The sequence below is a fragment of the Malaclemys terrapin genome, chromosome 5, assembly GCF_027887155.1.
Source record: "Malaclemys terrapin pileata isolate rMalTer1 chromosome 5, rMalTer1.hap1, whole genome shotgun sequence".
Taxonomy (NCBI): Eukaryota; Metazoa; Chordata; order Testudines; family Emydidae; genus Malaclemys; species Malaclemys terrapin.
In genome coordinates, this window is record NC_071509.1 from 51,454,927 (window position 1) to 51,481,999 (window position 27,073).

Genomic DNA, 27,073 nt, shown 5'->3' on the forward strand with positions numbered 1-27,073 from the left:
ACAAGAAAGAATAGCAGATTAACTAAATTATGATTGTTCATTCTCAAAATTATTGTGGAAATAATGAAGCAAAGACCAATATTTAGTTTATTGCATACATTAACCAACAGCCCCAAAAAACCCAAAGAGATTATCATGATTAAATCAGATTAGACTATAAACTCTGCAAGGCAAAGAGAGAATCTTCTTATTTGTTTGCAAATACCTAGCATAGTTTTGATAACTGTATAGTTATTTAGTTGTAATTACTTTGCCTCCTATTTTGATTATGAGTCTTCTCATTCTACTCCTTATTTTATAGACAACCATGGAACACTATCCAAGTATGGCAAATTTTGGATATGTACTCTTTGGGTACCTTTATCAGATACCTCCAAGGCACAAAATACAGCCTTTTGGACAATGTAGTCTAGGTGATTACTGTACATAAGTACAAGAGGCTAATTAGTTGAGAATCTCAAGAATAAGACTAAAAACTGAATTCTGCTCATGGAAGTATGTGCAGAGCTCCCACTGACTTAAATGGCAAAGAACAGCTGTCTACTGAGATACTGTAAGATCTGTGTTATGTCTGGTCTGATTCCTTCATGAATCATTTAAAATAGAGTAATACCAGTCATGACAGAAAAATGATATAAAGAATCTCATATTAAAAATATAACAAAATATTTGTTTTTGAAAAATATAAACTAATATATCTTGGGTAAAATAATTAAAACCCAGATATTTTTGGGAAATAAAAAATGGAAACCAGTGAATCTGAAAGAAACTAGGGATAACAGAGGATGCAAATTAGATATGATATTGCAGTGTGATAAAGTTAAGCACATGCATGTTTGCTGGAAGTACATGAATAGTTCTACCGAAGTCAATCCAGAGGAAAATTAGAAGTTTTTTTTAATGTTAACTTCAGGGAGCCCAACAAATAGATATTCTTCTGAGAAAATAATACATTAGAACTGTAAACTCAATATTAATGACCATGGAGAAATAAAAGAAAAGACGAGAAATAGTAATAGGGTTGCTACTGCAAGAGAAATGAAAAGTAAAAGAAAATGATCATGAAAGACACAGATGAAAGTGAACTGTGAAAACAAACATTTAACAAATAAATATATAAGGAGCAAGAGATTCGTGAAAAGAAACTGCCACTGAGAGGAACTAAGGGTCAGACATGGCTGGGAACTAAACGACACTTTTTTGTCTTAGTGTTCACTAGGGAAAGTGAGCAAAACATGTTAGAAGTCAAGAATTTCCCTGGGGAAGAACATGAAAGCTTAAAACAAATGAAGGGTGACACTAGAACTGGTAAAAGAGAAATGAGAATAAAACTAGAAATGGCTGCAGGGTCAGGCAGCCCTCATCCCAGAATTTTGAAAACAGTAGCCTATAAAAGGGGAGGAGAAAGAAAAAGAAAGAAAGAGATGTAGACCTTTCTTTCTGTGTGTAGCTAGCCAGCCTTGCCAGCTAATGGCAGTGCAATGTAATAGGGAGGAGAAAGCGATTATGTGTAAAATCAGAGCTCAGCTACCAATCACTGCTTCCTGCTGCTCTGAGATCAGAGGAGAGTCTCCTTCTCCACTGCGGACTGCCACTGCTGAGCCTGCAGCATCAGCACCCTAGAGGATAGTTAGCAAGCAAGCTCAGAGAGGAAAGCCAACTTCCCCAAAACTGGGTGGGGAAAAGGGGTGGAGAAAGAAGAGGAGTGTAAGTGTCCATAAGGAAAAGGCAAGAAATTCACAAAAGACAGGGCAGGGAGGGAAGGTGGTCATAGTGGGAATGCACTTGCACAGAAAGGTAAGTTAATGGACAGACTGACTGACAAGGTAATTCAGCCCTTGTCACCCAATGAGTTTAACACCCCTATTTTAAACTAACTGATCAGGAACAACATAGAACTACTGCACAGGAAAAGTATGGACAGTCTTAGCATATGTGCAATGTGCCTCAGGTGGCACATGACCAAGGATTCATCACCAAATTTGATCCACTGGTTGGATCATTAGCGTTCCCAGCCTGGGCTGGGTACTGACAAGGAGTGTGACATAAACGCTGATCCATGTCCCCCAGTATGGATAGTGAAAATTATTAACATGGAATTATACAAGGTCTCTTATTTTTTCCTCACCAGCATCCTTCAAAAACTTACCAATTTTTTTCCTTTCAGTATCTCCAAACTACATCTCTACCTAAAATGAAGGGGCTGGAGAGGGAAAAGTAAGTTTTTAAAATGAAGTTGTGTCAAGATTGAGGCCAAAGTTTCTAAATGTGGTTGCCTAAAATTAGGCACCTACTATATGTGGTTTGATTTCTCATAGATGATGAACAGATGCAGCTCTTATTGAAGTCAATACATATTTCAATTAATTAAAACTTTTAAAGTAATAATTGCAGATTGTATTTAAAGGTGTGTGTGAGAGAGAAAGAGAGAGAGAGAATGAGAGAGACCAGAAAACTGGGCATGAAAGAAAAGATGCTTAATTATTTGTACTCTCATTTACAGAGATGGAATTCAGAATAGTGGCAGTAGAAGTATATGAGGAGTTTTTCTATCTCAGAATCAGAATTCCTGACAGAGTAAAGTGGACTATATTATTTACAATCCAGAAAAGAATATAGCTGATAGTGAAAAGAAGTTAATCAACCTTAAAAGTATATCATCCTGCTTTTTTCTAATGTTATAATAAGTGCCATAAAAATGCATGTATGATAATAGTTGCAGCAGCAAAACAACTAACCAAAAATAATGTAATTTCTTTTGGCTGATCAAAGATCATCAGAAGAAACAAGTCATATGTATAAAAATTATGCACATTTGAGACCACATTTCTAAAGATTGGAATCTAAATTGTGCCTGCAACTATATTTTCACACCTAAATATTTACAGTGCTTCATTAATCTACCCATAAATAATTTCAGATGGCTAGTTTATTGCCTAGACAGTGACAGACTGCCCAAAGTTTTTCTTGTTAGAAGAAATTTCCAAAATTAAAATGATCATATAATTTGTTTTATAATAATTTTAACCACTATCAAGTATGATGTCAATTTAAAACTCATGGTGCTAACTTCTGCACCTCAAGTATACTTGTGTTGCAAAGAGCAGAATCTGTCTCAGAACCTGTGTTTATAGAAATAACTAGAATGTACATAGTCCCAGCATCTAACATTTTTCAAATTTGTCTCTGTAGCTAAGATCCTGATATTGCTAACTCCCATCACTCAAACAATCCTGAGACTTTTAAAAATAATAAAATGTTGAGTTCTTTTTTTAATCTGACTTCTGGGTTTTGAACTTTTCATGTTTTCAAGCTTTTCTCTACAACCACAAGGGCTAGAAGCTTAGTTTTTTAATGAAAACTGAGATTCTCATGCGTTCACATAACTCCTGGAGCTGGCCTGGAACTTTAAGAAAAACACCAGTTATTGTGAGACTTGATAAAATCTTGAGTTGGAAAAACTAAAGCCATGCTTATATAGAGTAGAGAACCAAATTAACTTGAAGGGTTTTTTTGTACTGTAACTTGTTATTGAAGTCATATGTATACATTGTATAGGATTACCAAACAAACATGTCAGAGTCTACTGTAACTACAATGTATGTGATGTCTGTGATACGTTGTATAACAAGAGATCCTCACAAGTTGTGTCATGTTATCACTGTGCATTAAACTGACACATATCATCTTTCAATGGAGATCAGGTGATTTCAAACACTATTGAAAAATGTTGGGAAGGAAATATAAAACCTGCTTTTAGCAGGACAACACAAAGGTGTATTTCTCTTGTTCAGAGCACAAGAGAGCTTGTCAGGTCACTCTATACAAAAATAAATAAATATATACATTTAATAAATGATTAGATGTAGTTCTTACACAAGACAGTAACATTCTCTACACTGCAGTCTGAGCTTAACTCAAGAGTCCCAGGCTGAATCAGAAGGCCATCAACAGAGAAACGCACTGCAGTGGATTTCAGTAACAGTCTAAAAATTACAACATGCTTATTCACCTTTGGACCAAACATTCTATGCTGTAGTCACACTGGATGCCTTCAAGGAGCTTTACAGAAGAGGATTACAATGCAAGTTTAATATGGGTACAATATGAGTAAATACAGGTACTAAAAATAAAAGTCCCTAATTTTACCTGGACTCCCTTCAGCTGGGGTAACATTAAGGCATGGACATTCCCTAGAACCGAGTTTTTCAAATATATCATACCATTTTTCCTCAAGCAATATAGCTAATAAACACTTTTATATCACCTAACATGATTAGAGCATTGTACACATATTTGACTAAACTTCTCACAGCATCTGTCAGGCATGTAAGAAGAGAGAGTTGGACTCCCCTACAATACAACTGAGCTGAGCAGGTGGATCCCACCAGTCACACAAGAGTCCCATTCACTTCACTGGAGCCCCACATGAATGCAGGGGTATACCTGTGCAGAACAAGTTGCAAAATCAGGGTGTTAGACCTCACCTACCATTTTTTTTTCTAATTGTGGGGACAGGACAAAGAGAAAGGACATGGCCTTGACTGGTCTGTTTTGGAAATTGTGGGTTTATTTGTTTAACACGTGGACAGGGATATCTGCTAAGTTCTTTCACTGGGTCACTTCTGCTCAGTTACTGTTGCTAACTCTTTTGCTTTGGGCTCAGTAAATGAGGATTCATCTGTCTATTGAATATGCAGTACTAGATTTTGATTTTTTTCAAACAAGTTAAAACATTTTCCTTCACACACTTGTTTCCCTACACCTGTTTTGGCCTTCCTGGAAGAGCACAATGCCTCGCCATAACTAGGAGACCAGACTTACAATTTGACATACTATACCAGGGGTCGGCAACGTTGGCACGCGCCTCGCCAGGGTAAGCACCCTGGCGGGCCAGGCCAGTTTTATTTATCTGCTGATGCGGCAGGTTCGGCCGATCGCGGCCCCCACTGGCCGCGGTTCACTGTCCCAGGCCAATGGGGGCGGCGAGAAGCGGCGCGGGCGAGCGATGTGCTGGCTGCGGCTTCTCGCCGCCCCCATTGGCCCGGGACAGCAAACTGCGGCCAGTGGGGGCCGCGATCGGCCGAACCTGCCACGTCAGCAGGTAAATAAAACTGGCCCGGCCCGCCAGGGTGCTTACCCTGGCGAGCCGCATGCCGAACATTGCCGACCCCTGTACTATACCCTCAGGCAGTCAACTAAATCATAACAAGCATTCTTCCTGTGACTCTGACTAATCCAGTTAGATCAGGCCAATTTCAACCTGTTAATTCTCACTGTATTCATTTAATCTAGAGATGAGCACATATGAATTTCCAAACAAAAAATCCTTGTTCAATAGAGGACTACAATCCAAAACCTATAATCCATCATTACATGACAAATATTTATAGCAGTGTAGGTGAGCAAACACCAACTAAGCAAGGGTTTTTATGTAATCATTCCGTGCAGTCCGTGCACATACCTTCAAATGGAAGGGGAACTAGAAGGATAAAAGGAAAAGAACAGAGTGAGCTTTTAAAATTCATTTCAACTAGGAAATGAACTCCATATATATTTCTCCTTTTAACTGGTTAATTCTTAGGCCAAAGAAGAATTGAGCCATTTGGTGTCAAGCACTGAGATATGGTCTGGGATTAATAGTTCTGGCTGGAATTTATAATAACCTATTTCTAGGGTCGACTTAAATCAATCTTCATTCACCCTTCTTCAATCCCACTCTTAGTGCCTTTTTCTCTCCTTTGGATTTAATGCATTTTGTTCTTGTCTTCCCCCCATTTTATTTGTGTCAGTCTCTCTCCTCCCTACTTCTTGCTTCTCTTGTCCCTCCTTTTCGGAAGCCTTTTATGATCCACGTGCCTCCCCCTGCAACAGGCCACGCATTGCAGCAGCCCTCCCATATGGGGTTGACATAGCTTCCTCTGGAGTCCATTGATAGAGCTCCTTTGTTCAGCTGAAAGTTGCCTTAGAGAAACAAAGCATTGTTGCCACCCCAGTATCATGAAGGGAGCAAGAAACCAAACTTGGTCCTGAACATGAGGCTTCACTAGACCATTCCCTTCTTCTGTTCTTGTGTCCCTTTCCTCTTAAGTTCTACATTCGTAAGATGTTACTTGTGCAGCTGCCTATTGATAGTGACAAGAGCGGGAATAGAAAAGTAAAACTGATGCAAGCCTAGTTGGTTTTGCTCTGTGGTTCTTCTGGACCTTGGGGAAAGCACAAATACATCCCTCTAAAATAATTGGGATAGGTGGTGTGGGGGGAAACATAGGATTCTTAAGACATCATGTCAATGTTAAACTCTTGTAGCCATCTAACAATCTCCAGCTTTATTTCATGCGGTGCTGTAGCATGCAATCTAGGCGTGATCGCACCCACCATTCATCAAACACTGAAAACTGAAGCCCGCCTATAGGGTAAGGTAAGTAACTCCAGGTTTTCTCCCCAAATACTGTATTGTTTCCTATATATGTCTTTGCAGTATACTTGCCTCCTATTCCACAGGGTTAAAAAAATAAGAACAATGAAAACTTTAGGAAACCACATTGGGGAGGGGAGGCAAGAACTCAGATTATTTTACCCTAGGGATTCTCAACCTTTTTTCATAATGTGACACCTAAATTCAATCCTCCAGTAATGCACCTCAGAACAGATGTTTCAAAGGTGGCAATGAGGACCTTGGAACAAGTGGGGGGGGGGGGCATTCCTAGCATCCGAGAATGAGTGGTTGCAAGCATAAGACTGGAGACATTGAATGGGAGCAGACTCACAACCCTCACCCCCTTGGACAACTGCTTGTGATCCCCAAGGGAATCATGAGTCACAGGTTGAGAACCACTGCCTTACCCTATAGGCAGGCTCCATTCTCCAGTGCTGATGAATGGTGGGTGTGACATCACCTGCAAAGGGCATGCTGGGGCACCACATGGAAGGAAGCTGGCAACTGCATGTAACTGTTCTTGCAGAACCTGAAAACAAGGGGGGAAAACATAAACTACAACAACAAAGGGTGTTGAAATGTGTTCTTACCCTATTTATTTTGGGCATTTATAACCTACCCCATAAATTGCTTTCTTTTGCAGCAGGTCCATTAAAACCTTTGAGCCCTTAAACTATAACCAAACAAATCTTAAAAATCCAAAGGCAATGTGGTCTAATAAGAAAACCCCAAAGTCTGTAGAGTCAAAATGAAAACCATATTCAAATGTGTAAAGAAATCTTCCTGTCATATCTTATTGGGGCTGAAAACAGCAAGACCCAACACAAACTGAAATGAAACATTAATGTTTTAAATTTATTTTTCTAAACTTTTAGACTATCCTGGGGAGGAGGGGAGTTAGGTGTTTCAAAAATATAATAGAAACATCTTGGGTTAAAGCCAGTTCTCATTTACTGGATATCCCTTACAATACCCATCAGCACAGATTCTGATCCTCTGGCCATTTTCAAAAATGGGTGCCTAAGGCTAGGCTCCTAAGTCAACAGTTATAAGCCTAAATAAGTGGCTTGATTTTCAATACAGATGAGCACCAACTGCTCCTACTAACTTCAGTCGGAGTCTTTGGGTGCTCAGTGGCTTTTAAAATCAGGCCACTTATTTTGGAGCCTCAGTATGGATTTAGGAACCTACTTTTAGGAATCCAGTTTTAGAAATATTGGCTCAAGTGTTTAATTGGGGCCACAAGGTGGGGACACAAACAGCAAACTTGTCAGCCTGCTTAAGTGTCACCTACAAAGGATGAGACCCTCCACTGTTCTGAACTCCTTCCCATACCTAGATGCAGCCCGGTGGTTGGACAGCTGAGCTCTGAACTCTCCCTTCTCGGAGAGACAATGAATGTCTACATTCAATGCAAGGAGTCAGTAGAAGCTCTTCAAGCCATCGACTGCCCTGTTTTGAATTAAATCTCCTGCTTATCTTTACATGACCTTCACCCACTTCCAGATCTCACCAGCCTCCAGCGAGGGGATTAGACAGGAATAGCCATAACTTTACTCCCCGGTGCACCTGGAAAGGAGTCTCCTCCCCTCCCCTCCACCCATTCTGATGTTGCACCATTGGGGGTTGTTGAGTTGTGTCCCCCGCCCCTGAAGCCAGCCTGCAGGTCAGCAAGTACTTACCATATTACAGATGGAGGCGATGTTTCTGACAGTCATTAGTCTAAAGGTTGCAGTGATCCCACACCGCCATCTTTATAAGGTAAAAACAGACATGCTCATGGTTGGAAGATCGCGGGGAGGGGAGGAGGAGGAGGGTCCGAGGTTATGCTGGGAGAAAAGTCCGCGGAGGGGGGTAAACAGCCACTAAATCCCCCTCTGCAGCAGAAACCGCCTCGACTCCTCCCGCTCCTGCCTCAAAGCCCAAGAGCCGCCGGCGGGCGGCGGCTGCTCCTCGGAAGGGCTGACCAGCAGATTTAACAGCGCTGCACTGGCAGCTGCTGCAGCAGCATCCCTCCCTCCCCCTCTCCCGCCTCTCCCCGCTCGCTCCCCCTTTACTGCATGGGGAGATCAGCCGCGCCGCTGTGCCAGCCAGGGCCGTGTTAATCTCCCCCTTCCTCCGCCTTCCCTGGCGGCCGCTGCCGCTGCTCTTCGCTCCATTGCAGCGCAGCGCCCTGTGATCAACTTTGACAGCGCCGGGGAAGGGCAGGTCAGCGCTGGTAATTGGCGTGCACCGGCACCAACCGGCAGCGCTTGTCCCGCGGAGGCTGCTGGTGCCGCAGCCAATGCGGTGCATGGGAGAAGGCGATCGCTCCACGCTCCCCGCTCCCTTCTCGGCTACCCTCGCCGGTTGTGTGCTGGGTGTCCGCGGGTCAGGTGGGGCTTCCGGGCGTTCTGCACGCCACAGGCTGAAGGGGACCTGAGCCCAGATCCATAGGTGCTGGAACTAGGGATGCTGCAGCACCCCCTGCCTGAGGGGGTTTCCATCACATACAGAATTTACAGTTTGGTTCAATGACTCACAGCAACCCCACTATACAAACTGTTCCAGCGCCCCTGCCCAGATCCTTTAGTTCTGACAAATGCAAAACAAAACTCCCCCTGGATTTAAAGGATCTAGCTGGTAGCCCCAGGAAAGGGAAGAGCGCCCCAGTCCCCATTTGTATCTATGATGTAACAACATAAAAGCACAAGGCAGATCTGCTGAGGGGTGATAGTTGGGGAAAGATCGGGTTTTTTTAGATTTATTTGCTGCTTCAGTTGAGTTGTCTGTGATGTGTGCTAAGAGAAATAAAAATGTTATTAAAGCTAATGTTAAAAAAATATGTAATACATAGGTTGGGAAAAGAGTGTCTGTACATCTGGGTATAGTGTTTAGATTATCTACAAATATAAAGTTAGTTTTTAAAAGTCATATGATACATAGAGTACATAATCAGCAATAATGCAACGTTAGGTGAATATATTTAACAATACAGTTTAGATATTAGAATCTGAATACTCTGGTACATCACTCATGAAAAGTTGTACAGAGATTTGGTTGTGGAAAGCAAAATATATCAATGAGTGGAGATTGTCCCTCAGTAATTGAGAATTAGGTTGGCTGTCTATTTAGAAAATACAATCCAAGCCTATTTAGCTGACCTATAAAGTCCACAGATATTTGTGTGAAAGACAGTAATATGTACTGATGTTTTGAAGGATTGGGAGGAAATGTACAGATTGCAATATATAGATGTATAATGATAATTATTAGGGCTGTCAATCGCAGTTAACTCACGCCATTAACGCAAAAATATTAATCGTAGTTTTAATCGCACTGCTAAACAATAGAATACCAGTTGAAATGTATTACATATTGTTGGATATTTTCTACATTTTTTAATATATTGATTTCAATTGCAACACAGAATGCAAAGTGTACAGTGCTCACTTTATATTATTATTTTTATTGCAAATATTTGAACTGTAAGAATTATAAACAAAAGAAATAGTATTTTTCAATTCATCTCATACAATACCGTAATGCAATCGCTTTATCATGAAAGTGCAATATACAAATGTAGATTTTTTTTGTTACATAACTGCACTCAAAAACAAAACAATGTAAAACTTTAGAGCCTACAAGTCCACTCAGTCCTCCCTCTTGTTCAGCCAATCGCTAAGCCAAACAAGTTTGTTTACATTTATGGGAGATAATGCTGCTGGCTTCTTACTTACAATGTCACCTAAAAGTGAGAACAGGCATTTACAGGGCACTTTCGTAGCCAGCATTGCAAGGTATTTACATGCCAGATATGCTAAACATCCGTATGCCCCTTCATGCTTCGGCCACCATTCCAGAACACATGCTTCCATGCTGATGATGCTCATTAAAAAACAATGCATTAATTAAATTTGTGACTGAACTCCTTGGGGGGACAATAGTATGTCTTCTGTTTTACCCACATTCTGCCATATATTTCATGTTATAGCAGTCTCGGATGATGACTCAGCACAGGTAGTTCGTTTTAAGAACACTTTAATTGCAGATTTCACAAAATGCAAAGAAGGTACCAATGTGAAATTTCTAAAGATAGCTACAGCACTCGACACAAGGTTTACGAATCTGAAGTGCCTTCCAAAATCTGAGAGGGATGAGGTGTGGAGCATGCTTTCAGAAGTTTTAAAAGAGCAACACTCCAATGTGGAAACTACAGAACCTGAATCACCAAAAAAGAAAATCAACCTCTCTGCTGGTGGCATCTGACTCAGATGATGAAAGTGAACATGTGTCGGTCTGCACTGCTTTGGATCGTTATCGAGCAGAGCCCTTCATTAGCATGGATGTATGTCCTCTAGAATGATGGTTGAAGCATGAAGGGACATATGAATCTTTAACGCATCTGGCACATAAATATCTTGCAATGCAGGCTACAACAATGCCATGTGAACACCCATTCTCAGTTTCAGGTGACATTGTAAACAAAGCGGGCAGCATTATCTCCTGCAAATGTAAACAAACTTGTTTGAGTGACTGACTGAACAAGAAGTAGGACTGAGTAGACTTGTAAGCTCTAATGTTTTACATTGTTTTATTTTTGAATGCAGGTTTTTTTGTACAGAATTCTATATACAATGTACAGTCAACCTGTGGAACTCCTTGCCAGAGGATGTTGTGAAGGCCAAGACCATAATAGGGTTCAAAAAAGAACTAGATAAATTCATGGAGGATAGGTCCATCCATGGCTATTAGCCATGATGGGCAGGAATGGTGTCCCTAGCCTCTGTTTCCCAGAAGCTGGGAATGAGCAACAGAGGATGGATCACTTAATGATTACCTGTTCTGTTCATTCCCTCTGAGGCACCTAGCACTGGCCACTGTTAGAAGAATAAGTTCAATTTTCATGATAAAGAGATTGTATTACAGTACTTGTATGAGGTGAATTGAAAAATACCATTTCTTTTGTTTTTTATAGCACAAATATTTGTAATGAAAAATAAATATAAAATGAGCACTGTACACTTTGTGTTCTGTGCTGTAACTGAAATCAATATATTTGAAAATGTAGAAAACATCCAAAAATATTTAAATAAATGGTATTCTATTATTGTTTAACAGTGCAATTAATCATGATTAATTTTTTTAATCGTGCGATTTATCGCGATCGATTTTTTAATTCTCTTGACAGCCCTAATAATTATACATTCATTGTACTATTTTTATAACATTTACTTTTACAAATTTTAACATTTGGTGAGCATGTATGTATACGCACATTCATATATATATGAATACTAATATACAGACTCACATGCTTTATAGCACCTTCTATCCAAGGATCTCAGATCACTTTACAAGCATCAATAAATTAAGGCTCACAACACGCTGTGAGGGAGATTAGCACTGGTATAACAACATTGCAGATGAGATAACAGGTACAGGATGCTAAATTACTTGCCTAAGTCCGCACATTAAGTCTGTAGGAGAAGCAAGAATGGAATTCAGTTATACAGATTCCACATCTTCGGCTTTAACTCTGATAGTCCTTCCTCTCCATTTTTTAAATTAACACACACTGTATAAACTATCACCAGAAATTTATTGCCAACTTATTGTTCCTCCTCTCTGTTGAGGGAGTAGTTCAAATGAAGAAAGAGAACTTTAAAAAAGAAACCATACACTGCAAACATCACTGTGCAGATGTGAGGACATGTTTTTTCCTATGACCTCATCCTCAATGATAAATAAATAAAAATCAGGAAGTTAAATATGGCAAATTTGGGTGCCTTTTCGACCACAGCTTGATACTGGAGTATCGCACCTTCAATCTGTAGAGGCCTAAACCCTGCAGACTTTGCTTAGGCAAAACACCCTGAAGTCAAAAGGAGTTTTTCCAGATCTTGCTTTGCAAGCATAGCAAGATCAGACCTTAGATCATTACAGTACAGACCTGTTTATTTGTGACCCATTTACATGTGAATCCGTTTAATGCATGGTAGTGCCATGCCTCTCAGTGCCACCTATTTAACACGCGAGACTCATTAACACATGGTACAGGTACTTGCTATGTAGTGCTACAGATTTGCTCACTAACTCACTGACATAGAAATCAACAGGAAGTGCGGATCAGAAATGTGTTGTACATCTTTACCGCCGATGGGGGGGAGGGAGGAGAAGGGGGCAGCAACGTTAAAGCACTGCCGTGGCAAAGGACCCTGCAGCGCTTTAAGGTCCCTGCCTCTTTTGCCCCCCCCCCGGCCACCGACGGGCAGGGTGGGCAAAGGGATCAGCTGCCCCAGGGCCAGCAATTTAAAAGGGCCCGGGGCTCTGGATGCCGCTACCACAGCAGCGGCGTCCAGAGCCCCGGACACTTTAAATCACGGGAACCCCGGGCGGCATGGACCAGGTGGCCTGCAAGGGCTGGCTGGGGGATGCTGACCCCTAGCCCCACCCCTTCTGTCTGAGGCCCCGCCCCTTCCAGGGACCAGAGCCGCCTCCACCCCGTAAGTGTCCTGAGTTACTTTCACCCCTGTGTACTAATAATAATGTTTTTATTAGATTACACATTTGAATTTATATTCTTGCAAAGCACCGTTAACAGATAGGCCTGCAGTATTTGGGATGTTGTGCATACATATGTAATCCTAGATAATTATAAATGTATATATAGATATCTTAAGATATTTCAGCATGGCCCTCTTAACCCACAGTCCGTTAACCCGCGGTCGTGATGGCTTGACTCCCGACATCCGCGCGTAAATGGGTCTGTACTGTAATTAAAATCTGATACCAGTCAATAGTGACTGAAAGATGAAATCTTGCCATCAGAATGCCGTTAGGTGGCCTAAGTAAAATAAGTTGTTGGCCTTAGTCCAGTTCCTATTGGACAGGGCCCACATTACAAATGTCACCATCAAAACTGGCACAAATTGGCAGTCTTAGCCCAGGCCAAGGATTGAGTTATTGTGGAGACAGAACTACCTTTCATCCGTGAGCGTGAGGAAACCTGCGCTTCTAATGTCCACTCTGTGGATAAAGGGCCAAGGTTTTCAGGCCACCTCCTTCCACAAGCACTAAATTAACCTTATAAAAGAACGTCCCATAAAGAAACACTGAAACAAACTCATATTAAGTGTAATTCCATTGACTTCATGGAGTTACACTACTGATGAATTTGGCCCCATGTCTTGAAGTCTATTAAACTTTGAGGGCTGGATTCTCAGTTGCACCAGGCTCTGCTTGGCACAGCTACGGGGAAGTGGAGGAGAAGCAGAGGTAGCATTCTACACCCACACCTCAATCCTAGGGCAGTTGAGGCCTGAGTTAGCCTCCAACTCACATTGGAGCAGCCAGTGGGAAGTTCTAATACAGGGGTAGGCAGCCTATGGCACATGTGCCGAAGGCAGCATACAAGCTGATTTTCAGTGGCACTCACACTGTTCGGGTCCTGGCCACCGGTCCGGGGGGCTCTGCATTTTAATTTAATTTTAAATGAAGCTTCCTAAACATTTTAAAAACCTTATTTACTTTACATACAACAATAGTTTAGTTATATATTATAGACTTATAGAAAGAGACCTTCTAAAAATGTTAAAGTGTATTACTGGCACGCAAAACCTTAAATTAGAGTGAATAAATGAAGACTCGGCACACCACTTCTGAAAGGTTGCCGACCCCTGTTCTAATACATACTAACTACCTAGGGGTCATTTCAGCAGCCCAGGATCATTTGCATGCTCTATGCTTTGGCCATGCCTTCCTCCCCCAACCCCCTCTGCCCCCAAGCTGACTGAGGTAATTAGATAGTCAGGCTTGAAAGCAGGGTGATACAAAGAATAATTAGCCCATCCTCTCAGAAGGATCAAGAGACACAGGAAGGGAGTGCTGAGTGAGAGGAACAGGGCTAGCTAGTCTCAAGTCCTGATGTGTGGGCCAAAAGCACATAGGCTATTATAAATACACTGTTGTATGGTGTAGTGGTGTTGGTGGAGGGAACTCAAATAAGTGGTACTGTGAATGCACAATCAGTGGAGTCTGTGCAATTTCTGTGGGGCAAGATGACAGGAGCAAAGGAGCACCCTATTACACACACCCATGCAAATAAAGTGCTGATTGCCACAAACATCTTTAAGAACAGAAACTACTAGATACTGTGCAATTACAGTCATATTGAGCTTAGGCCTGGTCTACACTAGGAGGTTATGTCGAATTTAGCAGCGTTAAATCGAATTAACCCTGCACCTGTCCTCACAACGTAGCTATTTAGTTCGACATAGAGGTCTCTTACATTCGATTTCTGTACTCGTCCCCGACAAGGGGAGTAGCGCTAAATTCAACATGGCTATGTCGAATTAGGGTAGGTGTGGATGGAATTCGACACTAATAGCTCCGGGAGCTATCCCACAGTGCACCACTCTGTTGACGCTCTGGACAGCAGTCTGAGCTCGGATGCTCTGACCAGCCACACAGGAAAAGCCCTGGGAAAATTTGAACTCCTTTTCCTGTCTGGCCAGTTTGAATCTCATTTCCTGTTTAGACATCGTGGCGAGCTCAGCAGCACTGGCAACGATGCAGAGCTCTCCAGCAGAGGTGACCATGCAATCTGAGAATAGAAAGAGGGCCCCAGCATGGACTGATCGGCAAGTCTTGGATCTGATCGCTGTGTGGGGCGATGAGTCTGTGCTTTCGGAGCTGCGCTCCAAGAAACGGAATGCGAAGATCTACGAGAAGATCTCAAAAGCCATGACAGAGAGAGGATACAGCCGGGATGCAACGCAGTGCCGTGTGAAAATCAAGGAGCTGAGACAAGGGTACCAGAAGACCAAAGAGTCAAACGGACACTCCGGATCCCAGCCCCAGACATGCCGTTTCTACGAGGCACTGCATTCCATTCTAGGTGCGGCCGCCACCACTACCCCACCACTGTCCGTGGACTCTGAGGATGGGATATTGTCGACGGCCGCTTCCTTGGAGATGTTAGCAGACAGGGAAGATGAGGAAGGAGATGAGGAGGACGAGGCAGTCGACAGCGCTTACAACGTTGATTTCCCCGACAGCCAGGATCTCTTCATCACCCTCACAGAGATCCCCTACCAAACCTCCCCATGCGTTAACCCGGACCCTGAGTCAGGGGAAAGATCAGTCGGTAAGTGTGTTAAACATGTAAACATTTATTTTGAACAGAACAGGAACATTATTAACAATGGGTTTTTCATGATTAGTTTGCCCTAGGCGCTTAACGTTTTAGTCCTTAGCAGTGCAGCTACTGGAAAATAAGGTCTATATGTCCGGGGATAGAGCTGAAATCCTCATGGAACATCTCCACGAAGCTGTCCTATAGGTAATTGGAAAGCCTTTGCATGAGGTTCCTGGGGAGAGCTGCCTTATTGTGTCCTCCGTGGTAGGAAACTTTTCCACGCCAGGCTATCATCAAGTACTCTGGGATCATTGCCTTGCAGAGCATGGTGGCATATGGCCCTGTTTTTTGCTGGCTTTCATGCAGCATGCGCTCTTTCTCTGTTTCAGAAATCCTCAGCAGAGTGATGTCGCTCATGGTGACCTGCTTTGAATTAGGGGAATGTTAGTATTGGGACTGCTTGCCTGCTCCTTTACATAACTGTAACCGGCGGTTTACAGCCACGCGGTGGAGACGGGAGAGCGGCAGCATACAGGAATCTTTCCCGGGGACAGCCGCGAGGGGGTGCGACAGGGGCAGAGTTCATGCTTGCTGGATTGCCGGCAGCAGGAACTGGCCAACGCTAGGAGCATTGCTTTGAACGTGAAAGGAGGGCACTTCTATAATTTAAGTTTTAAGCAGCCAAAAGTCTATGGCTTACCAAGTCAGCTTGCTACCTGAATTCCGCTGACCTGCCCCGCTTGTCTGATCTCCACTGCAAGACCCCAGGCACTGAATGTGAAGGCCGAAAATTGGACCTTGTCCTGAGTGCGCATGTGATAGGTGCTGTGCATGGTCTTGTTCACAGAGAAAGACTATGTACATTGTTCACAAAAATTTATCTTTGTGAGGAATTCACTCCCTTTTTCCCATCCCACAGCTGCGACTGTCTCCCGACCTACCCCGGCATCCCCCTCCCAGAGGCTGGCGCAGATTAGGCGGAGAAAGAAAAGGACAAGGGACATGTTCTCAGAACTTATGGGCTGCTCCCAAGCCGAGGCGGCCCAGCAGACCCAGTGGAGGGAGAACATGTCGCAATACCAGCGATCACACAGCAAACGGGAGGAGAGGTGGCGGCAGGAAGACCAGCAGGCGACTCAAACGCTGCTTGGACTAATGAGGGAGCAAACGGACATGCTCCGGTGCCTTGTGGATGTTCTGCATGACCGGAGGCAGGAGGACAGAGCCCCGCTGCAGTCTATCTCTAACCGCCCTCCCCTGCCACAAAGTCCCATACCCCCCTCACCCAAAGTCCCAAGAAGGAGGGGCGGCAAGGGCCGTGAAAACTGTCACCTCACCCCTGCAGACCACTCAAGTACCAGAAGGCTCTCATTCCCAACGTTTTGATAAGTCCTTTCCTTCACTCCAAAAGCACCTCACCCAAGCCCCCGTCCCAGTGTCATCCCCTAACTGTGTAGTTGCTAATAAAAAATACGTTTCTGTTAATTACTGTTTCCGTCATGTTCTTTTAGAGGAAAGTGTGTTTGAAGGGGGAGAAGGGGATTGGTAATTGGAGAGGACAGTCACCTTTACAAGGGTACAGACACAGGGGCAGGTTCAGCAGAAGGTCACACACACATTGCAGTCACTAGTCTTTAAGGTGCCACCAGACTCCTTGTTGTTTTTGTAGGCACCCTGGTCATTCTGGGAGGTGGTTTTCAAGTTCTGTGCGGGGGGCACCTATGTGACTTTGTGGCGTGGGAGGGCGGTTAGAGATCTTATGCAGCGGTCCTTAGCCTGGATCACAGAGCCACGCAGCAGGGGATCTGTAACCGTCCTCCCCCGCCACAAAGTCACATAGCCCCCACACACAGAGTCCCGAAAAGTAATAAAGAAAATGGTGTTCATTAACAGAGTTCCATTTATTTTATTTTTAAACGTGTGTTGAAAGGGGGGAAACGGGGTGAATGGAATATGTAACTGGAGAGGATAGTCAACATTAACTGGGTAAAGAAACAGGGGCAGGTTCAGCTTCTCTTTAAACAAACTTAATAGTCACAGGTTACCCTGCTCACTGAGGAACCTAGCTTTCAAAGCTTCCCGGATGCACAGCGCGTCCCGCTGGGCTCTTCTAATCGCACGGCTGTCTGGCTGGGCGTAATCAGCAGCCAGGCTATTTGCCTCAACCTCCCATCCTGCCATAAAGATCTCCCCCTTGCTCTCACAGAGATTGTGGAGCACACAGCAAGCTGCAATAACAATGAGGATATTGGTTTTGCTGAGATCAGAGTGAGTCAGTAAGCTTCTTCATCTCCCCTTGAGATGTCCAAAAGCACACTCCACCACCATTCTGCACTTGCTCAGCCAGTAGTTGAAGAGTTGTTTTTCAGTGTCCAGGGCGTCTGTATAGGGCTTCATGAGCCAGGGCATTAGCGGGTAGGCTGGGTCCCTGAGGATCACTATAGGCATCTCCACATCCCCAACAGTTATTTTCTGGTCCGGGAAGTAAATACCTTCCTGCAGCCATCTAAACAGACCAGAGTTCCTGAAAACACAAGCGTCATGAACCTTGCCCGGCCATCCGACATTGATGTTGGTAAAACGTCCCCTATGGTCCACCAGTGCTTTCAGCACCATTGAAAAGTAGCCCTTTCTGTTAATGTACTGGCTGGCCTGGTGGTCCGGTACCAGGATAGGGATGTGAGTTCCATCTGTAGCCCCACCGCAGTTTGGGAATTCTATCGTGGCGAAGCCATCTATTAAGGCCATGCACGTTTCCAAGGGTCACTACCTTTGACAACAGTAGCTCAACGATTGCATTGGCTACTTGCATCACAGCAACCCCCACGGTAGATTTGCCCACGCCAAAGTGGTTCGCGACTGACCGGTAGCTGTCTGGCGTTGCAAGCTTCCAGAGGGCTATGGCCACTCGCTTCTGGACAGTCAGGGCTGCTCGCACCCGGGTGTCCTTGCGCTTCAGGGCAGGGGACAGCAACTCACAAAGTTCCAGGAAAGTTCCCTTCCGCATCTGAAAGTTTCGCAGCCACTGTGATTCATCCCAGACCTGCAGCATTATGCGGTCCCACCAGTCCGTGCTTGTTTCCCGGGCCCAGAATCACCGTTCCACAGCATCAACATGACCCATTGCCACCATGATGTTCAAGGCGCGGGGTCCCGTGCTTTGTGAGAGGTCTATGCCCCTCTCAGACTTAATGTCCTCACCATGCTGCCGTAGCCTCTTCTCCCGATTTCTCAGCATCTGCCTCTGGAAAAGGTGGATGATAAGGTGTGAGGTGTTGACAACGGCCATAACTGCAGCGATGGTCGCAGCGGGCTCCATGCTTGCAGTGCTGTGGCGTCCGCGCTGTCACTCACCAGAAAAGTGCGCGAACTGATTTCCCGCAGGCACTTTCAGGGAGGGAGGGCGGGACTGACGGTTGGATGACGACAGTTACCCAAAACCACCCTTGACACATTTTTTGCCCCAGCAGGCCTTGGGGGCTCAACCCAGAATTCCAATGGGCAGCAGGGACTGCGGGAACTGTGGGATAGCTACCCACAGTGCACCGCTTCCAATGTCAACGCTTACCCCGTTAGTGTGGACTCACACAGTTGAATTACTGTCCTTAGTGTGGATACACACGTTCGACTTTGTAATATCGGTTCCACGAATTCGATTTAAGTAAAATCAAACTACTCTCGTAGTGTAGACATACCCTTAGTTTACTCCTATTTTCTACTTTAAAAAAACAAAGCAAAACCTGAAAAACAGCATTGCACAACTCTTGGTTTAGCTTTTAACATTCAAAAGAAAAATCCAAAGCCTGCCTCATGTTTCTCCCGTCCCAATCAGAAGTGTTCAGCTGAGGGGTGCTTTTCAGGAACAGGAATTAAGATGGAAATTAATATGAAACATTTCAAAATAAAAGATATTATATTGAGATAGGGCCAGTTTTATCCGAAGGTAAAGCAAGAAACATGAAAGAAGTCAACCTTTAAAACTTTATATAACAGAAATAATGGGGTGAGGGGACTAGAAGGCTTGAATGAAATATGAAAAGATAATCTAAAAATGATTTATAGGACTGTAGATGGTACCAGAGAAAAAATCATGGGGTGGCACGACTGTGAAGGGAATTAGTGAAATGTTTATCATTTACTAAGAAGTGATACCACAAAATGGAAGTTCTCATTATATCTGTAAATTCCTCTCAAACCAAGGCTTCCAATCAAATTCCCCTTTCCAATCTACAAGGTATATTTTTATCTGCATTGCACATCTCTATTGGATATTCTATAATCATTCTGTGCACCAAACTTGCAGTGACATCAAAGGGAGTCCTATGGACAAGATATAAGCAGACAAATTAAATAGCAACATGTGGAATATGATTCAGAGAGAATTGTGATTTAGTTGACTATCTCAAAAATTTTAAACAGACATTTCAGCCCACATTCATTTCAGAGTGTAGGGCATTTATTTATTTATTGGTGGATTTAAGAAAATAAGAGAATAATGCAGATGCTCTTGCTCCACTTTAGCTGCAGGGTATCATTGACTTTATTGCTTTTCGACTAGAGATAATTTTAAACAAGAAAAAAGCAAGACAATATAGCAGTTAGAATGGTCTTTTTCTGGCAGATCTAGAAAAATTTATTCTTGTGGCTTTTTAATGATAAAAAAGTGATGTGGAAAGCAGCCAAAACTAGTTCCTTAACAGTATAGGAACAGTACAAATAAAGAACAGTGAACAATTGTTTCCACTGTATTAAAAATCAAAGTACAAACTGCTCTATCTCTTCATAACGAACAACTAACTGTGTTTCCTTTCTGTAGTAAAACAAAGAACTATTTATAACCCAATAGTGCTTATATAATTTATGAACCTCTGCATTTCCTTTAGATCAATCTTGGTCATTTGGTTATAAAACTACTAACAAAAATGCTACTTGAAGCCTCTTTTCTGTATAAAAATAAATGCCAATAGCAAATATCCCACTGGGCTAACAATGCTTTGGACTAATGTAACACTTTCCAGATGACATTTGGAAGGTGTGTTTTACAAACATTACATTAATCTCACAACACCCATGTATAGCAAATATTAGTCTATTTTACAACAAGGGAAAGTGTGGAACAGAGAGATTATGACTTGTCCAAGATCACACAGTAAAGTCTGTGATGATGGCAGGAAAAGAATCCAGATTTCATCCTGTGCTACAGTCACAAGACTATCTTTATCCTCTGGAACAGTGGTTTTCAACCTTTGGAAATCTCAGACATAGTCCCAGGGGTCTGCAGACCACAGGTTGAAAACCACGGTTCCATGGTAACGACATCCTTTTGTGGACCCCTTGGACATAGTCTGCAGACCCCCACAGTGGTCCATGGACCACAGGTTGAAAATAATTTCTCTAGAAGTAGTAGAATCTTCCACAGAATGATTTTTTTTATTTTTATTACAACAAAACATGGTTCAGAAATGGGTCAGCTGGCCTGGCTAAAAATGTGTGCTAAACAAGAAGCAAAATTAGCCCCTTTCATACTAAAGGATTTGTTTTTCAAGCTGTTAAAAGAGCATTTCATTGGGAGTTAGCAGCCAAAATGATGTACAATATTTACAAATTTAAGAATCAGAGAAAGTGGATGTTGACTCAGTACACTAACAACACTGAATGTGTGTTTGGATTTTTTAAAGTTTTCAGGTTTCATATCTTGCATGGCACATCAATGTAATTTCAGTTAAAATAGTCAGGGTTTTTTGGGGGATCTCTGTGAGGGTGATGAAGAGATCCTGGCTGTCAGGGAAATCAGCGTTGTAAGCGCTGTCGACTGCCTCGTCCTCCTCATCTCCTTCCTCATCTTCCCCGTCCGCTAACATCTCCGAGGAAGCGGCCATCGACAATATCTCATCCTTAGAGTCCACGGTCAGTGGTGGGGTAATGGTGGCGGCCGCACCTAGAATGGAATGCAGTGCCTCGTAGAAACGTATACTAACTGAAGTACCAGAAGGACTAAGAATACATACATAAGATGAATTCTTTGGAATACAAAGGTTATTTATATTGGAGGCTGACTTTTTTTGCTCGGTGAGATTTTTCCAAAATCCACCTATTATTTTACCACTAATGTTCACAAAATTTGTGCCAAAGTTGGGTGTGGCTCCTACCACTCAGAGCATCAGTTGAGGGAAGGGGGAGAGGCACACTTCAGCAACACAAGCCATTCACTTATTTCCTCAAAACTAGATTTTTGTCTTGAAATAGAGAAGTATCTAATAGTCTCTTACTAGTCCAAATTAAAACAATCAAAATGAAAACTTATATGTTATATAAATACTGGACCAAATCCTTTACTGCCCCTTATTCAGGGCTGTATTATGCCATCAGTTTTTAAATACATTTCATCGTTAATTTCAATGGGAAAGACTACTTAAAAATCATTGGTATAATATAGCTCATACTACTCAGTTCTGAGTCCTCCTGAAGTCAGTGGGAATTTGAGTAAAGGCTAATATAAAAACAGAGGAACTGCCCTCACCCGTGACAAAACAAAGAGAAAAGGCACAGCAGATAGAAAAATATCAGATATTTCCAACAGATTGTTTTTGGGAGTTTAGTCCCACCATGGAGCAGACCGGGGAATCCAGTGGAAGATAGGGTCAACTTTATGACAGTCCCTAATCTCAACTGCCTTTCTGAAAAGAGAATAGATACAAAAGGTGGTTATCTGCTAATGTCTCTCCAGCTACTGCTACAAAAAATTAGCAAGTCTTACCACCATCTCTAAGTTACAGCTGAATATGATGCACAGGGAATTAAACTCTACTGTTAGAAATATTGGCCCAAATTCATCTCTGAATATGGCCACCTTGGCTAACTGGTGCCGTAAAAATTAAACTGGCTGGTAGTTAGGAAATATTGACAGCCTTTTGAAATAACTGTTCTTTTTATTCTTTCCCGTTGAGACTGATATTTCAGTAAGAAAACAAAACAAAGCTGAAGCACCTTAGTTTTTTGTAGTTAAAATATAACAAGATTTTAAAAAAATGAAATACTACAAAATGAAATAGATGCATATATATTAACGTCAAATATAACCAGGCCTGGCTAAATCAATAAAGTGGGTTTATATTTTTATGGCAGTAGCAGTTATTGGGTTTATTCTGTTTTGAACAGCCTTTGCAATCAGTTTGATGCAATACCCTAGGGGTGTGATTATCTCATAATATACCTACTTCTGCTTCTACCTTTCTGCTTAATTACATTTCATAAAGCTTTGTTCCTTATGTAAATTAGTAATTTTGTACAAAACATAACAACAAGGCAGCTTTTGCATATGGAACTACAGCTTCATCTGTTTACATAATATTTATCTTTAGTGATCCTCTACTCAGTTAAAAATATTCCCTGGCTTCTACCAGGTGGAAGCTTGCATATTGTTGCAAAAACAGTCTCTTCACCAGGTAGTTTATTCAGCAAGAAAAAGCACTGGTGAATTTTACAAGTTTGTTTCTTAGATATGCAAAATGTGCTTTATAAGTGCTAATTATTAGACATTTTGCACAAAAAGATGAGCCAAACCCTTCTGTAGCGGGGCGGCCTGGCTTCCAGGCGCCCCAGGAAGCGATGAGCCAGAAAAGCCGCCAGAGTGGGCGGAGCCACCACGGCCTGTCCCCGCCCCCCGGAAGTCAAGGGGCGGGACAGGAAGTATAAAGGCCAGGCCCCAGCGCTCAGTAGCTGGCCGGCAGCGGGAGAGGACAGATGCTGGTGCCAGAGCTCCCGCGGACCTGAGCCTGCCGAGAGCCCGGTACCCTGAGGAGGACTGGCCGAGCCGGCCGAGAGCCCGGTACCCTGAGGAGGACTGGCCGAGCCGGCCGAGAGCCCGGTACCCTGAGGAGGACTGGCCGAGCCTGCCGAGAGCCCGGTATCCTGAGGAGCAGTCTGAGCTTCCCCCCGCCGAGGGTCCAGAGGGAGCGACAGACCTACCTGGTGCTCGGGGCCCAGAGGAGCCCATGATCTGTGACCCAGCAGACGGAACTCAGGAGGAGCAGGTACCCATGGAGGAGGAGATGGGAAGTGGCCCGGGGATAGCAGACCCCGAACCCATGTCAGTGTGTTGCGGTCAGGATCCCCACTGACTGCGCGGCAGATGGACTGCTGCGGATAGGGCCCCGGGCTGGAACACAGTGGAGTGGGTGGGCCTGTGTTCCCCCCTGCCACCCCGCGCCGGGTGGCAGTCTCTCCTCCCCCTTGTCCAAGGGGCCTGGGCCCCTGACAGACTATCCGTTGGCTGCCCTGCCCTGACCTAGGGCCTGGGCTAACCCAAACTGACCCAGCCCCTGCTACAAGGCCTGGGCCACTGACTGACTATTGGTGTGCTGCCCCGCCCTGACCCAGGGCCGGAGCTGCTGATTGTGTGCTCAGTCCCTGCACAAAGGGCCTGAGCCCAGAACTGTTAATTGGCCGCTCAGCCCCTGCACAAAGGGCCTGAGCCCAGAACTGTTAATTGGCCGCTCAGCCCCTGCACAAAGGGCCTGAGCCCAGAACTGTTAATTGGCCGCTCAGCCCCTGCACAAAGGGCCTGAGCCCAGAACTGTTAATTGGCCGCTCAGCCCCTGCACAAAGGGCCTGAGCCCAGAACTGTTAATTGGCCGCTCAGCCCCTGCACAAAGGGCCTGAGCCCAGAACTGTTAATTGTCTGCTCAGCCCCTGCACAAAGGGCCTGAGCTCAGAACTGTGAATTGGGTGCTTAGCCCCTACCCAAAGGTCGGGTCCCTGAACTGTTATTCGCTTTGTAGCGGGGCGGCCTGGCTTTCAGGCGCCCCAGGAAGGCACGAGCCCCACCCCGGAACTACTACACCTTCAAAGTCCAAAATATGCAATTTACCAAACAAGAAAAGAACAAAAAAACATAAAATTAAAGTTTGTAACAAAACTGCAAAATGCTGTTTGTCTCTGGAAAGGACATACTAATGTTGTTTGCACTCTTCTCCTCCTCCAGAGTTTTTTTTTTTTAAACTCTAATCTACATGTGCTAATTATAGGGAATATAAATTCTGGAAACAAAATTAAGAGGATATATTGACAGTATGTGGGCTGTAAATGGAACCTGATCTATTTTCAGCATGATTTTAAAATAACCCTGTAGTTGCATGCAAATTGTGATATAAATTCATGAAATATTTTTATTACAGTAGCATCTAAGGGTTCAAATCAAAATCAGGTCCCATTGTGCTAGATACTGTACAAACATATGTAATAGACTAGGTTCCTACAACTGAATGTCCCAGTCCTACAAATTATTCCATGTGGGTAAATCCATGTGGGAGCAGTCATCTATCTGGGCATAAGGTTTGCTCACATGGTGCACCTGCCAAGACTAGGCCTAATTTGAAAAAGATGCAACAAATGACCATCACAAAGTAAGGAAGTGGAGAGATAATGAAAATAATATCAAATAGTGACATAGTTCTTGCACAACTTGGTGGTTCCAACTCACCTGAAAGACTTTTTTTTTAAATACATAAAACTCTGCAGCACTTTCTAGTCATCATTTCATGTCAGCAATTAGGACATATATGGGTAACTTTCTAATCTATCTAGGTTTTTATACCAGCACTGTAATATCTGAGTGCCTTCCAGTACTGCATTAAGCTACATGACTGCAAATCTGTCACGTTGTTTGTTCTCTTATCCTCTCCTCAGAGGGAGAAGTGTGTGGAGTAGAGTGTCATTTTTTTTTTTAATACACCTGTTTCTATGTGTTTATATTAGAGGTCAAAGAAATGTGCTTTGCACATGGAGCAGAAAGTGATGCACTTTATGATAGTCCTTAATTCCCAGGGAAGAAGGTTGTTTCCCACAGAAAAGCTTTACTCTTATTACTAAGGTTAAGATTTTTGTCATAGTTGTTTAGTAAAAGTCATGGACAGGTCATGGGCAATAAACAAAAATTCATGGAAGCCCACAACCTGTCCATGACTTTTACTAAAAATAACAGGGGAGGGACTGCCGCCCGGGGGACAGGACTGAAGCCCGAGCCCTGCAGGGGGGATAGGACTGACAGCCCGAGCCCCACCACCCGCAGGGGACTCCAGCCCCCACTGCAGCCACTAACAGCTCCAGCCCTGCCATTGCGATGGGGGCCGAAGCCAAAGAAGTCATGGAGGTTCGTTAGTTATGGAATCCCTGACCTCTGTGCCTAAATCATATCTTTACTTATTATTGTTCTTTTGTGCCAGAGGAACAAAGTTTTCAACCGTCTTCATCTCAGAGCTTTAAATAACCTTTGAGGCATCCTGGGCCCAGGCCACAGAGTGCTTTGAAGATAAGGACTGAGACCTTAAAGTTGATTCAAAATTCTATGGGAAGCCTATGTAGAGAGTGGAGGACAGGTGTGATATGCTCATGGTAGCCTGTGTTGCTGAAGAGATGCGCTGCAGCATTTTGGGCTAGTCGTAGTTGTGCACATTTGAGTTTTCTAAGTGCTAAAGGTTTCATGCCCACATCTATTGCATTGTGGTAGTCCAGCTGAGAAGTGACAGCATGAACAACAGAGGCCAGATCCTTGTCCGCCAGGAGGAGATGGAGTCTCCTAGCTAACTGGAGATGGTAGAAAGTGTAACTTGTGGCTGTTGCAACGTGAGAGCTCAGCTTCAGCAAATCCACGAATACACCTGACCATGGACTAAACTGAGCAATTGTGGATGTGAAAACTTCAATCACAAGAGACTGCACCATGGCTGCAGACGCCTCAAAATACTTTCCTCTGATGACCAACATCACTTCCTTCAGTACTATTCAGCTCAAATCAAGGTGAAAGTCACTGTGCTCCGCTAGGAGAGGAAGGCTCCTCCAGTAGTTAGGGCACTAGCCTGGGTCTTAAGTTGGGAGACAGGGTTCAATTCTCTGCTCTCCCATATGCTCCCCGAGTGACTTTGCATGAGTCACTTAAACCCAGATCTTAAAAGATATTTAGGTACCAAAATGCCTCAGTGGATCTGGGCCTCAGATCCCCATGTGGAGTGAGTGAGAGTGTGTGTTTGGGAGAAGAGGTAATGGTAACTACCCCTTCCTACCCACATGGGTGGTCTGAGGATAAATTCATTGGGAGCCTCCTGCAGCAATGGGAAATCATACGTAAGCTGAGGGGCGAGTGGCGGCAGCTGTGAGCACGGCGGGTCTGAGTTACACAGCGGCTACCCCCGGGCTGTTTGCTGCAATCTCTCTCGGCAGGGAACAGGGCAGTCCTGTTTTCCCGCCCCTGGCGATCCCCCTACGCCGGCTCCCGGCCCGTCGTTTGTGTCACGCCATTGATGATCTGGCGCGTCCCAGGCCGAGGCCCGGCTACAGCCAGCCCCGGGCAGCATCAGCGAACGGCCTAGCCCAGCCCATCACTCGGCGGTTAGTGCCCGGGGGGCAGCGCCCCAGCCCCTGGCCGAGAGGCTAGGAAACGCCCCGCTCCCCCGTCCCAGCCGCTCAGGCTCAGCCAGCCCCGCACCCGCAGCAGCCTGGGCGGGGAGGGGGAACAACGC

At 44.0% G+C, this 27,073-nt stretch overlaps 2 protein-coding genes across 3 annotated transcripts in view; one reads left to right on the top strand and one right to left on the bottom strand.

Moving 5' to 3' along the window:
• USP46 (ubiquitin specific peptidase 46) overlaps positions 1 to 8,618 on the bottom strand; it is a 38,599-nt gene extending 29,981 nt beyond the window's left edge. Inside the window, exons 1-2 of one of the 2 annotated variants that reach the window (XM_054029594.1) lie at positions 8,122 to 8,618; positions 6,847 to 6,968 (exon numbers count right to left, since the gene is read on the bottom strand). In XM_054029594.1, coding sequence (XP_053885569.1) covers positions 6,847 to 6,927 — 81 coding nt within the window. In that variant the 5' untranslated portion in view covers positions 6,928 to 6,968; positions 8,122 to 8,618. The remainder of the gene's footprint in view (positions 1 to 6,846; positions 6,969 to 8,121) is intronic. The other variant, XM_054029596.1, reaches the window with a different exon arrangement.
• On the top strand, positions 8,147 to 17,023 carry LOC128837917 (uncharacterized). Its single transcript, XM_054029597.1, has 3 exons — positions 8,147 to 8,200; positions 14,958 to 15,566; positions 16,477 to 17,023. Exons 2-3 carry the CDS (start codon positions 14,990 to 14,992, stop codon positions 16,941 to 16,943), a joined length of 1,044 nt encoding a protein of 347 aa, XP_053885572.1. The 5' UTR covers positions 8,147 to 8,200; positions 14,958 to 14,989; the 3' UTR covers positions 16,944 to 17,023.
• Positions 17,024 to 27,073: the final 10,050 nt, after the last annotated feature.